This window comes from Hippopotamus amphibius, chromosome 2, assembly GCF_030028045.1.
Source record: "Hippopotamus amphibius kiboko isolate mHipAmp2 chromosome 2, mHipAmp2.hap2, whole genome shotgun sequence".
NCBI lineage: Eukaryota > Metazoa > Chordata > Mammalia > Artiodactyla > Hippopotamidae > Hippopotamus > Hippopotamus amphibius.
This window is the reverse complement of record NC_080187.1, coordinates 64,708,668-64,721,052: the sequence shown is the minus strand read 5'-3', so window position 1 is coordinate 64,721,052 and position 12,385 is coordinate 64,708,668. Positions and strand designations below refer to the sequence as shown.

At 38.4% G+C, this 12,385-nt stretch overlaps 1 protein-coding gene across 1 annotated transcript in view; it reads right to left on the bottom strand.

Moving 5' to 3' along the window:
• Positions 1-12,101, bottom strand: part of ZNF782 (zinc finger protein 782) — a 47,120-nt gene extending 35,019 nt beyond the window's left edge. Inside the window, exons 1-4 of the mRNA XM_057724977.1 lie at positions 12,009-12,101; positions 10,401-10,629; positions 9,807-9,857; positions 4,543-4,669 (exon numbers count right to left, since the gene is read on the bottom strand). Coding sequence (XP_057580960.1) covers positions 4,543-4,669; positions 9,807-9,821 — 142 coding nt within the window. The 5' untranslated portion in view covers positions 9,822-9,857; positions 10,401-10,629; positions 12,009-12,101. The remainder of the gene's footprint in view (positions 1-4,542; positions 4,670-9,806; positions 9,858-10,400; positions 10,630-12,008) is intronic.
• Between the last annotated feature and the right edge of the window lie 284 nt (positions 12,102-12,385).

Genomic DNA, 12,385 nt, shown 5'->3' with positions numbered 1-12,385 from the left:
GCTGTTAGAGAATGGTGATTATCAAAAAGACAAAAGATAAGTGTTGCTGAGGATGGGGAGAAAACAGAACCCTTGTACACTGTTGGTGGGAAGGTAAATTGGTACAGCCATTACACAAAACAATAGTTTCTTCAAAAAACTAAAACCAGAACTACCTTATGAGCCAGAAATTCCACTTCTGGGTATATATCCAAAGTCAGAAATCCTGACATTTGCCCCAACATGGATAAAACTAGAGGATATTATGCTAAGTGAAATAAGCCACACACAGAAAGACAAATACTGCATGATCTCAGTGGAATTCAGAACAGTCAAACTCACAGAAACAGAAAATAGAATGCTGGTTTCCAGGGGTTGGGAGCTAGGGAATGGGATGCTGTTGGTCAAGGGGTACAAAGTTCAATTAACCAAGATGAACAAGCTATGGAGATCTAATATACAAATGTTACAATAGTTAACAACACTGTAATGTATACTTGAAATTTGCCAAGAGAGTAGATCTTTTGTACTCATGGCCCTACCCCCACCTCCAAAAAAGGGCAGCCATGTTAATTTGCTTGATTGTGGCCGTTATTTCACAATATATGTTTTATACATATATGAAAACATCAAGTATTATACCTTAGATATATACAATTTTTATTTGCCATTATACCTCAATAAAGATAGGAAAAATATGCAAAAGCCATGAAGACATTTACTATCTAAGGATATATAGATGGCATATGAACACATGGAAAAATATTTTACATCACTAGCCATTAAGGAAATGAAAGTTAAGACTAAGATGAGATATTACTATACACCTATTATAACCACTAATAGAAAAAAACAGTGATAATACCAAGTACTAGGAAGGACAGAAAGTATCAATAACTGGATTTCTCACAAACTGTTGGTGGAAATGCAAAATGGTACAGCCACTTTGGAAAACGGTTTAGCAGTTTCTATTCTTTTAAAATTGAGGTATAGTTGATTTACAAATTATGTAAGTTTCAGGTGTACAACACAGTAATTCATAATTTTTAAATGTTACACTCCACTTATAGTTATTATAGAATATTGGCTATATTCCCTGTGCTGTCCAATAGATCCTTGTAGCTTATTTATTTTATACATAGCAGTTTGTACCTCTTAATCCCTTATCCCTATTTTAACCCTCCCCCTTCCCTCTCCCCACTGGTAACCACTACCTTGTTCTGTGAGTCTGTTTCTTTTTTGTTATATTCACTAGTTTGTCTTGTTTTTTAGATTCTATATACTAACAATGAAAGATCAGAAAGAGAAATCCAAGAAACAATCCCATTTACCATTCCATCAAAAAGAATAAAATACCTAGGAATAAACCTACTTAAGGAGACAAAAGACCTGTACTCCAAAAACTATAAAATGCTGATGAAAGAAATCAAACACAACACAAAGAGATATAAAGATATACCATGTTCTTGGATTGGAAGAATCAATATTGTCAAAATGACTATACTACTCAAGGCAATCTACAGATTCAATGCAATCCTTATCAAATTACCAATGGCATTTTTCACAGAACTACAAGGATGAGTCAAAAATTATCCACAGTGCAATTATATTAAAACTTCTATAAATACTACAGCCAGGATGTGGATAATTTTTGACTTACCCTCGTAGAACAAAAAAATCTTAAAATTTGTATGGAGACACAAAACACCCTGAATAGCCAAAGCTATCTTGGGAAAGAAAAATGGAGCTAGAGGAATCAGGCTCCCTGACTTCACACTATGCTACAAAGCTACAGTCATCAAAACAATACAGTACTGGAACAAAAATAGAAATATAGATCAATGGAACAGGATAGAAAGCCCAGAAATAAATCCACACACCTATGATCAATTAATCTACAACCAAGGAGGCAAGACTAAACAATGGAGGAAAAACAGTCTCTTCAATAAATGGTGCTGAGAGGAATACTACTCAGCCATAAAAAGGAACGAAATTGGGTCATTTGTAGAGACATGGATGGACCTAGAGACTGTCATACAGAGTGAAGTAAGTCAGAAAGAGAAAAACAAATATCATATATCAACACATACATGTGGAATCTGAAAAAACTGGTATAGGTGATCTTATTTACAGAGCAGAAATACAGACACAGATGTAGAGAACAAATGTATGGATACTAAGGTGGAAAGCGGGGGTGGGTTGAACTGGGAGATTGGAGTTGACATATATACACTATTGATACTATGTATAAAATAGATAACTAGATCCTACTCTATAGCACAGGGAACTCTACTCAGTGCTCTGTGGTAACCTATTGGGTTGGCCAAAAAATGCCTTTGGTTTTTAAGCAAAAATAAAAGACACATTTTTCATTATTCCCCAAGAAATTTATTGAACAATGTATTCACCTTTCTAGTCCACTAACTTCTGCCATTTTTCAGGCAACTTCATAATTCCATCTTTCCAAAACTTTTTATCTTTTTGAGCAGAGAACTGTTCCAGGTGCCTTTTACAGTCTTCCAGGGAATTGAAATTTTTCCCATTAGCAGAATTTTGTGAAGACCAAAATAAATGGAAATCCAAAGATGCAATGTCTGGTTAATATGAGGATGAGTCAGAACTTCCCAGCCAAGCTGTAACAGTTTTTGCCTGGTCACCAAAGAAACATGTGGTTTTGTGTTATCCTGATGGAAGATTATGCGTTTTCTGTTGACTAATTCTGGATGTCATCGTCAAGTGCTGCTTTCAGTTGATCTATTTGTGAGCAGTACTTGCTGGAATTAATCATTTGATTTTCTGGAAGGAGCTCATAATAGAGGATTCCCTTCCAATCCCACCATATACACAACATCACCTTCTTTCGATGAAGACTGGCCTTTGGTATGGTTGGTTGTGGTTCATTTCACTTGCTCCATGATCTCTTCCATTCCACATTATTGTACAGTATCTACTTTTCATCACCCATCATAATTTGTTTTAAAAACAGAACATTTTTGTTATGTTTAAGTAGAGAATCGCATGTGGAAATGCTATCAAGGTTTTTTTTGCTTATGTGGAACCCAAACATCAAAGTGATTAACATAACCAAGCTGGTGCAAATGATTTTCAGTGCTTGACTTGGATATTTTGAGTGTGTTGGCTATCTCCCGTGTGGTATAAAGTTGATTGTTCTCAATTAATGTCTCGATTTGATCGCTCTCAACTTCAGCTGGTCTACCTGACTGTGCGGCATCGTTCAGCAAGAAACCTCCAGCACAAAACTTAACAACTTTCGACATATTCAGTCAGTCACAGCACCTTACTGCACAAATCTTTTTTCGCATTTCAGTTGTGTTTTTACCTTTCTTGAAATAACAAAGCATAATATGCTGAAAATGTTTTTTTTCTTCCATCTTCAATATTAAAATGGCTACACAAAAATTCACCAGTTTTGATAAGTTTTTTTTTAAATGCACGTTGATATGACAGCTGTCACAATACAGTCTAACAAAATTGTTTCAAATAAAGTCAAAGAAAACTAAGTGATACTAGAGCCATCTTAGCAAAAAAACTGAACGAACCTTTTGGCCAACCCAATATAACTGAATCACTTTGCTGTACACCTGAAACTAACATGATACTATAAATCAACTATACTTCAACAAAATAAAAAAGTAAAAAAAAAAAATGGCACAGAGCTATTCATATACACTGTACCAATGCTTATTTCCTTGTGTTGAGATTATATTATAGTTATGTAAGATATAACCATTAGGGGAAACTTGTAAAGAGTACAATTGTGCTAATCCTGTGAATCTTAATTATGTCATACAAAAAAAATTTTTAAGTATATATACAAACCAAAAACAATCTGAAAACATTTTCTTCTTAAAAAGGCAAGCCAGAGCTGGAGAAAAAACATTTGCAAAATGTTTTGATAAATGTATTTGATAAAGATCTAAACTCCTTCAACTCAACAATAAGCCCAAACCAAAAAAAAATGGGCAAAAGATTTGACACTTCATTAAAGGAGATTATCAATGGTTAAAAAGCACATGGAAAGAAGTCCAACATTCTTAATTACCAGAGAAATGCAGATTAAAATCCAATAAGATGCAACTAGACATCAACTAGAATGGTTAAAAATAATAAGACTTACCGAACCAAATGTTGGTAATCAAAGAGCAATGATAACTCTCAGACATTGCATGAAAAACTGCAGACCCAAATTGGGAACATTTGGCACTTTCTGAATAAGTTACATATAAACTTACCAGAAGACACAGTAACCCCACTCCTAGGTATTTACACAAGAAATGAAAACACATATGAGCAAGAAAAAATAGGAGTGGACTCACTGCAAAGAGGTACAAAGAATTTTGGGGGAATGATGAAAATATTCCAAATCATGACTTTGATGATAGTAATCTACTGTATCATCTTTTAAAACTTATTAACTTGTAGACCGAAAAGTGCTAAATTTTATTTTCCATTTAATATTCCTCAAAAAAAGTGATTAACATTTAAAAAGAGAAAAAACTGAATTTGCATTCTTGAGGGAGTCACATGGTAAGGTCTGCTCACCCACTGAGACAAGATGGCTGTAGTTCTCCAGCATCACATCTCTGTACAGGGTCCTCTGAGCGTAGTCCATCTGCCGCCACTCCTCCTGGGTGAACTCCACAGTGATGTCCTTGAATGACACTGATGCCTGGAACAACATATTTCTAATCAATATGAGGGTTCAGAATCAGGACATGGAAAATATTTTTGAAAACTAACTCCTACTATGTTTACTATTTATTTTATTTTTATTTTTTACATTTTTATTTTTATAGTGGACTATAGTTGACTTACAATGTTGTGTTAGTTTCAGGTGTACAGCAAAGTGATTCAGTTATACATATATCTATTCTTTTACAAATTCTTTTCCCATTTAGGTTATTATAGAGTATTGAGCAGAGTTCTCTGTCCTATACAGTAGGTCTTTGTTGGTTATCTATTTTTAAATAGTACTTTGTGTATGTCAATCCCAAACTCCCAATTTATCCCTCCCTCTCCACCTTTCTATTCATGTTGCTGCAAACAGCATTATTTCATTCTTTTTAATGGCTGAGTAATATTCCACTGTATACATGCACCACATCTTCTTCATCAATCCATCTATCAATGGACATTTAGGTTGCTTCCATGCCTTGGCTATTGTAAACAGTGCTGCAATGAACATTGGGATACAAGTATACTTTCAAATCATGATTTTCTCTGGATATATGTTTACTGTTTAGAATTTAAAACAAAATGCTATAAAACAAGACTAACTCTGCCTCTGCTCTCTAGCAGGGCTTCTTCAATTTGGCACTACTGACACTCTGGACCAAATAATGCTATTTTTGTGGAAGATTGTCTTGTGTATTTTAGGATATTTACCAGTATCCCTGTCTTCTACTGATTAGATATCAATAGCATCCCCAGTCATGACAATCAAAAATATCTCCAAATACTTCCGAAAGTCTCCTGGGAAGCAAAATCAGCCCTAGTTAGGAACAATCACGCTATATGAATAGTGGACAATATTTTCAGCAACAAACAAAATACCCAATTTAAGAGATGACCTATATTAAGGCAAAGCAACAGAGATAAAGAATGGGAAATTAATCCTTAGAGAAAAAAAAAATCTGGTCACTATTTTCTTGTGCAGCTGTACGCGGAGATGCTACACAAGCAAGTGGGCAGATGCTGATGCCATACACAGAGATTGGAAGACTAAATAAGAACCAGAGGTTGGGTCACAGTGAGCAGATGTTGTTCAATTGCACTCAAAACACCTGTGGAACACACAGATGCAATTATTTATTTCATTGTTGGCTGCATGATTCTGGATGGAGAAGGGAGGTCTAAAATGAAAATAAGGATTCAGGAGACATTAGTCATTAAGATGGTAACTGAAGTCATCAAAGAAAAAGGGCTGGTTCAGAAAGGACATAAACTTTAAGAAAGAAAAGCACCAAGTACAAAATTCAAATGAACAGCAAAATTTAAAAGGCAGGTAGAAAAATAGGCAAGAAAGGCTGAGAAAGGATTTCTAACTGGTAGAAAGAGAAAACAGAAAGATTAGAGTACTGGAAATTAAGAGAAGAGAGAATTACAAGCAAAAATTATTTCTCTAGTGCAAGGAAATAGACTGAACACACATATTTACATCCTCTGCCTCCAAAAACACATTTAGTTAAAATACAAAACTTTTATAGTAATAAAAGTATGACAAAAGAGGAATACAGAGGGCTTCCAAGGTGGCGCAGTGGTTAAGAATCTGCCTGCCAATGCAGGGGACACGGGTTCGAGCCCTGCTCCAGGAAGATCCCACATGCCATGGAGCAACTAAGCCCATGTGTCACAACTACTGAGGCTGCGCTTTAGAGCCTGTGAGCCACAACTATTGAGCCCATGTGCTGCAACTACTGAAGCCCACATGCCTAGAGCCCGTGCTCCGCAACAAGAGAAGCCACAGCAATGAGGAGCCCGCGCCCCACAACGAAGAGTAGCCTCCACTCACCGCAACTAAAAGAAAGCCCGCACACAGCAACAAAGACCCAACACAGCCAATAAAATAAATAAATAAATAAATTTATAAAAAAAAAAAAGGAATACAGAGAAATGTCCCAGCACAAGGCCTGAATTTTGAACAAATTATGGAAGATAGAGGGTAAGGTAGTATTAGATAAAAAAATAGTACAATATTGCCCAGAATCTAATATAAACACAGAAGTGGGCAAAAGGAGCAGGTCACTGGTGAGAGCCCAGAAAGACATGCAAGCTTAAACTGAAGACAGTGTGTAGTAGGAATAATGATAAAGTCAATTTCCTACTTGAATAGAGATGACATCATTTAAATAAGTGAGAAAAGGCTAGATACAAATGTCATTGGGATAACTAGATGGCCATCTGGGAAAAGACAAATCTATATCACAGCACAGAGTGGGATAAAATTAAAATGTGTTCACGATCTAAATGTAAAAAATAAAATCATATTCTAAAAGACTACACAGAACAACTCTTTTATAAGGTTAGAGTGTGAGATGCTGATCTATGAGTAACAATCCAGGAAGCATAAAAGAAAAAAGTGCTAAATTTGACTACATAAAAATCAAATGCCTTCAAATAGCTAAAGCAATATTGAGAAAGAACAACTGAGCTGGAATTATCATGCTCCCTGACTTCAGACTATACTACAAAGCTAAAGTCATCAAAACACTATGGTACTGGCATACAAACAGACACACAGATCAATGCAACAGGATAGAAAGCCCAGAAATAAACCCACACACCTATGTTCAACTAATCTATGACACAGGAGGCAAGAATATACAATGCAGAAAAGACGGTCTCTTCAACAAGTGGTGCTGGGAAAACTGGACAGCTACATGTAAAATAATGAAATTAGAACATTCTCTAACACCATATACAAAAATAAACTTAAAATGGATTGAAGACCTAAATGTAAGACTGGATACTATAAAACTCATAGAGGAAAACATAAGCAGAACACTCTTTGACATAAATCACAGCAATATTTTTCTAGATCTGTCTCCTACAGTAATGGAAATAAAAACAAAAATAAACAAATGGGACCTAACTAAACTTAAGAGCTTTTGCAGAGCACAGGAAACCATAAACAAAGTGAAAAGACAACCTATAGACTGCGAAAAAATACTTGTAAATGATGCTACTAACAAGGGATTAATTTCCAAAATATACAAACAGCTCATACAACAAAAAAGCCAAACCACCCAATCAAAAAATGGGCAGAAGATCTAAATAGACATTTCTCCAAAGAAGACATACAGATAGCTAACAGGCATATGAAAAGATGCTCAATATCACTAATAATTAGAGAAATACAAGTCAAGACTACAATGAGGTATCACCTCACGTCAGTCAGAATGGCCATTTTTAAAAAGTCTGTGAATAATAAACACTGGAGAGGATGTGGAGAAAAGGGAACCCTCCTACACTATTGGTGGGAGTATAAATTGATGCAGCCACTATGGAGAACAGTACTGGGGTTCCTTAAAACTCTATAATAATAGAATTATCATATGATCCAGTGATCCCAATCCTGGGCATGTATCTGGAGAAAACCATAATTCAAAAAGATACATGCACCCCAATGTTCATTGCAGCACTTTATAATAGCCGATAAATGGAAGGAAGCAACCTAAATGTCCATCAACAAATGAATGGATAAAGATGTGGTACAGGACTTCCCTGGTGGCGCAGTGGTTAAGTATCCACCTGACAATGCAGGGGACATGGGTTCAAGCCCTGGTCCGGGAAGATCCCACGTGCCTCGGAGCAACTAAGCCCATGTGCCACAACTACTGAGCCCACGAGCCACAACTACTGAAACCTGTGCACCTAGAATCCAGGCTCTGCAACAAGAGAAGCCACCACAATGAGAAGCCCACACACTGCAACCAAGAGGTGCCCCTGCTTGCCACAACTAGAGAAAGCCTGTGCACAGTAATGAAGACCCAATGCAGCCAAAAAAAAAAAAAAAGATGTGGTATACACACACACACACACACAATGTAATATTACTCAGCCACAAAAAAGAATGAAATCATGCCATTTGCAGCAACATGGATGGACCTATAGATTATCATATTAAGTAAGTCAGGGAGAGAAAGACATATATTATATATCGCTAGAATATACTTTGTCCTTTTCTGATTGGCAGCCTCTGTACTAAAATAAAATTTTAAAGCTAATCAAAAAGGAAATTATTGATACAACAAATAAAGACTTTGAAATCCCAAGAGGATACTATCAACAAGCTCATGAAAATACATTTAAAAACATAAATAGGGACTTCCCTGGTGGTCCAGTGGGTAAGACTCCACGCTCCCAATGCAGGGAACCTGGGTTCGACCCCTGATCAGGGAACTAGATCCCACGTGCATGCTGTAGCTAAGAGTTTGCATACAGCAACTAAGAGCTCACATGCCCCAACTAAATATCCCGCATGTTGCAACGAAGATCCAGTGTGCTGCAACTAAGACCCTTCACAACCAAAATAAATAAATAAATAAATTTTAAAAAATGAATAATTTTCTATGAAAATGTAATGAGGAAAGTTACACTAAAAAAAAACAGAAAACAAATCTAGCATAGACTTATGATCAATAAATTAATCAAAATCTTCATGCAAAAAGTCTTTGTAAGGCCCTAATTTATAGGTGAGTTTCACAAAATCGACATGTAACACAATTTTCTCATCTAAATTATTATTAAAAGGAGCAGGAAAATGTACCATTTCCTTTTATGAGACTATGACCATGATACCCTAATTGGACACATAAACAAGAAAGTATACTGTAATCCAACTTGTGGATACAAAAATAAAAATCCTAAATATAGTATTAGCAAAAAGTCCTAGGAAGATATGTAAGAAGCAACTTACCACACTTATTAGCAATTAGGGTCTACATGGAGATTTAAGTTAACATTAGGAAATCTATTATACTGTTTACAGTATTTATAGGTTAAAGGAAATAAGCTATAGCTTTGCTCCAAAAGATACACAAAATGTAATCAATATTATTTAATGCACATTCATGACTAATGTGAAATCTTAGCAAACTGGTACCTGGAGGCAACCTACTTACCCTGACAAGGGTTACTACCAAAAGCTGACAGCAAACATCACAGTTAATAGTAAAACAGTGTATATTATCCCTCAGGATTGACTTGATCTATTTCTGTTTCTCCTTTTCCATTTAATGCATGGATGCTTCTTTAACCTTATAAATCCATTACAAGGCAAAATGGGGAAAGAATAAAGAGCTCACCTGAGGTATGTTCATTTTCTGCTCTTGGGAGAGTAGAGAACTGTGGTTCAGCTGAGAGGACAGAAAGATGGGTGTCATGAGATTTAACCTGTCTTACAGCTCCTAGATTTACTTCCCAAAATCTCAGCACCCCAATTGGGGACCATCTTCCTTCCAGGAATAGGGCCCCCTAAGCCTTGAAAAGGCATGAGAGGAATCATGTACAGGTGGCACCACCTGTCTTTGCGTGGCTCTGAGATGATCATGAGGACTATATCTGCAGTTTTTTAATAAGTGAATGTAAACTTTCCTCAGCTGTTCTAAAAATAATGCATGTGTCCTTCTAATACAAATAAATAAAACAACAGATTAGTTGAATTAAATCCACCAAAGAATAAGACACTATTCTTTCATTAAAATTAACTTAGCAGAAAAATACTCAGTATGCATCATTTATCTATTTTTCTTAGTAATATTATTTACCCCCTGGTATAAACAATCCACAGAAAGCCTAGTAAAAGAGATGGGAATGCCTTAAAGCAGGAAATTTTAATTGTTTCCGCTATGATACCTTTGTCAAAAGCCCCTTTTGACAAGATGCTTTTGGTGACTTACCTGTGAGAGAGTGAGGTGCACTGTTTTCCTCCTGATTCTGTCACAAACAAACGGTTTCCCCGGACAAATCAATGAACCTTCCAGGCCCAATGTCTTTAAAGATTTCAAGAGAGTCAGAAATAGATGACCTTGGAAAACCCTTCACATATCATCATTCTGGGATCCTGTGAGGTCAGGATGTCACTAGTCTCACATGTCGTGATGGACACATGTGACAGCAGCGCAGCATCTGTAATGAGTGGGGGCCATTTAAGGAGAGTGGAGACAGCATTTCCTCCCTCTGCCAGATTATCCCTTATCCCCAGACCTCGTCCTCACAAGGTCTCCAACAAAGTGGATTTTCCTGAGCAGCCTTCCCCTGGATCCCCTCAGCTCAGCTTGCTCTTCTCAAGGCTGGCAACACCTCCCCCCCGGCCCCCAATAGTCTGGCGGCTTCTGGAGGTGGCCTCATCACTAAGACTGGCTCATTCTGGTCAGGGGGATTAAGAACAGCTTCTGATCCTACAAATCTAGGATCTGCTCCTTTCTGGGCTCTTCTATCTCTGCTCTGAGGTTCTGGAGTGAGGTCTAAGGTCATAGGGGTGCTCTTTTCCAGGTAAGACTCCTGTTTACAGAGACTCCCTGCTTCCTACCTCACAAGGGTCGCTTTGTTTCAGGGTAACTGGGACATGGATCCAAGAAACAAACTCATTTTAGGAGCAAAAGCCTAACTCTTGGAATTCATTATAATATCAGACTTAAAAGACAAACAGCCTGACAATGCAGAAGGGGCCAAGGACCTCTGTCTGCCCTAAGTGACCTGAAGAGACACTAGAAATCCCAGAATACATTTGACACACGGTAGGATTCCATCTACATTCACTTTCCCTTATATTTCTGGGAACTGGGGACAGGCCACTTTGCTAAGTGCTGTGAAGGCTACAATGACGGTTTTAGGTAGGTGTGATATTTAGGCAAAGCCTGAAGCTGTAAGTAAAGCACGCCTGCCCTTGAATCTAAACTCCCTCACTGCTAGCTAGTGACCTGAGCACACGGTGCCACCAACCTGAACCTCGGTTTCTGTTAAAGTGGTTGTGAGATTACATAAAGTCGTCCAATGAAAAGAATAAAGTGTCTTCCAACTATAATAGCAGTTGTCCCTTAGCACAGGTGATGACTTAGATCTAAGTTTCAAAACAAAGTCACGAAACAGTCATCATTAGTATCATTTTCATACGAGAAACCGGACTCTTACGCAGGTTCCTTCTGTAACCCTGCTTACAGGTGACAGACCTGGAATTTACCTGGGCCCTTCTGGCTCTAGAACCGGGGCTCTCATCGCACACCCAGAGCCGCCGTCAGCTCTATAAATTCACTCCGTACCCCTGCCACCGACCTGGGCTTTTTTCCCCGGTCAGGCTGCAGGCGGGGCCGAGCACACGGTGCCCACACACCCAGGCCTACACTGAGCACCTGCTCTTAACCGGACCTGCCAGACCTGTCCCCCTGGAGCCCGAGGGCCGGAGTCACCCCCTACTGGCCTTCCTCCGGCTGAGGGCCCGCCCGGGCGCATACACTGGGGTTGGTGGGAGGGCGGCCCAACGATTTTCCGCTTCCATCCCTACGCACAAATGCACCCGTCCCAGCTGGACTCTCCGCACTCTCACCCCAGGCGCGCACCCTTCGCTTTCCGAGCAGATCCCCCAGGTTCCCAAAGCCCATCCCGGGGGTCCGGCGAAGACGAGTGAGGAGGCGGGGATACAGCTGCACACGCGCAGAAGCCCAGGATCCCCTTCCCAGAGTGCCGCGCGGTAAAACAGAAGGATTCAAGACTACATTTCCCAGACGTCTGCGTCCAGATTTGCGGTCACGCTTTAGGCATTTACGCGTGTTAGAAAGCTGAAGGGCGAAGTCTTAGATATCCTCTGCCAAGGATCTTAAGGATCCTGAAGAGAACGGGTTAAATATTAACTGCCAAATGCAGAGCGTGGTCCTCTATTGGGTCC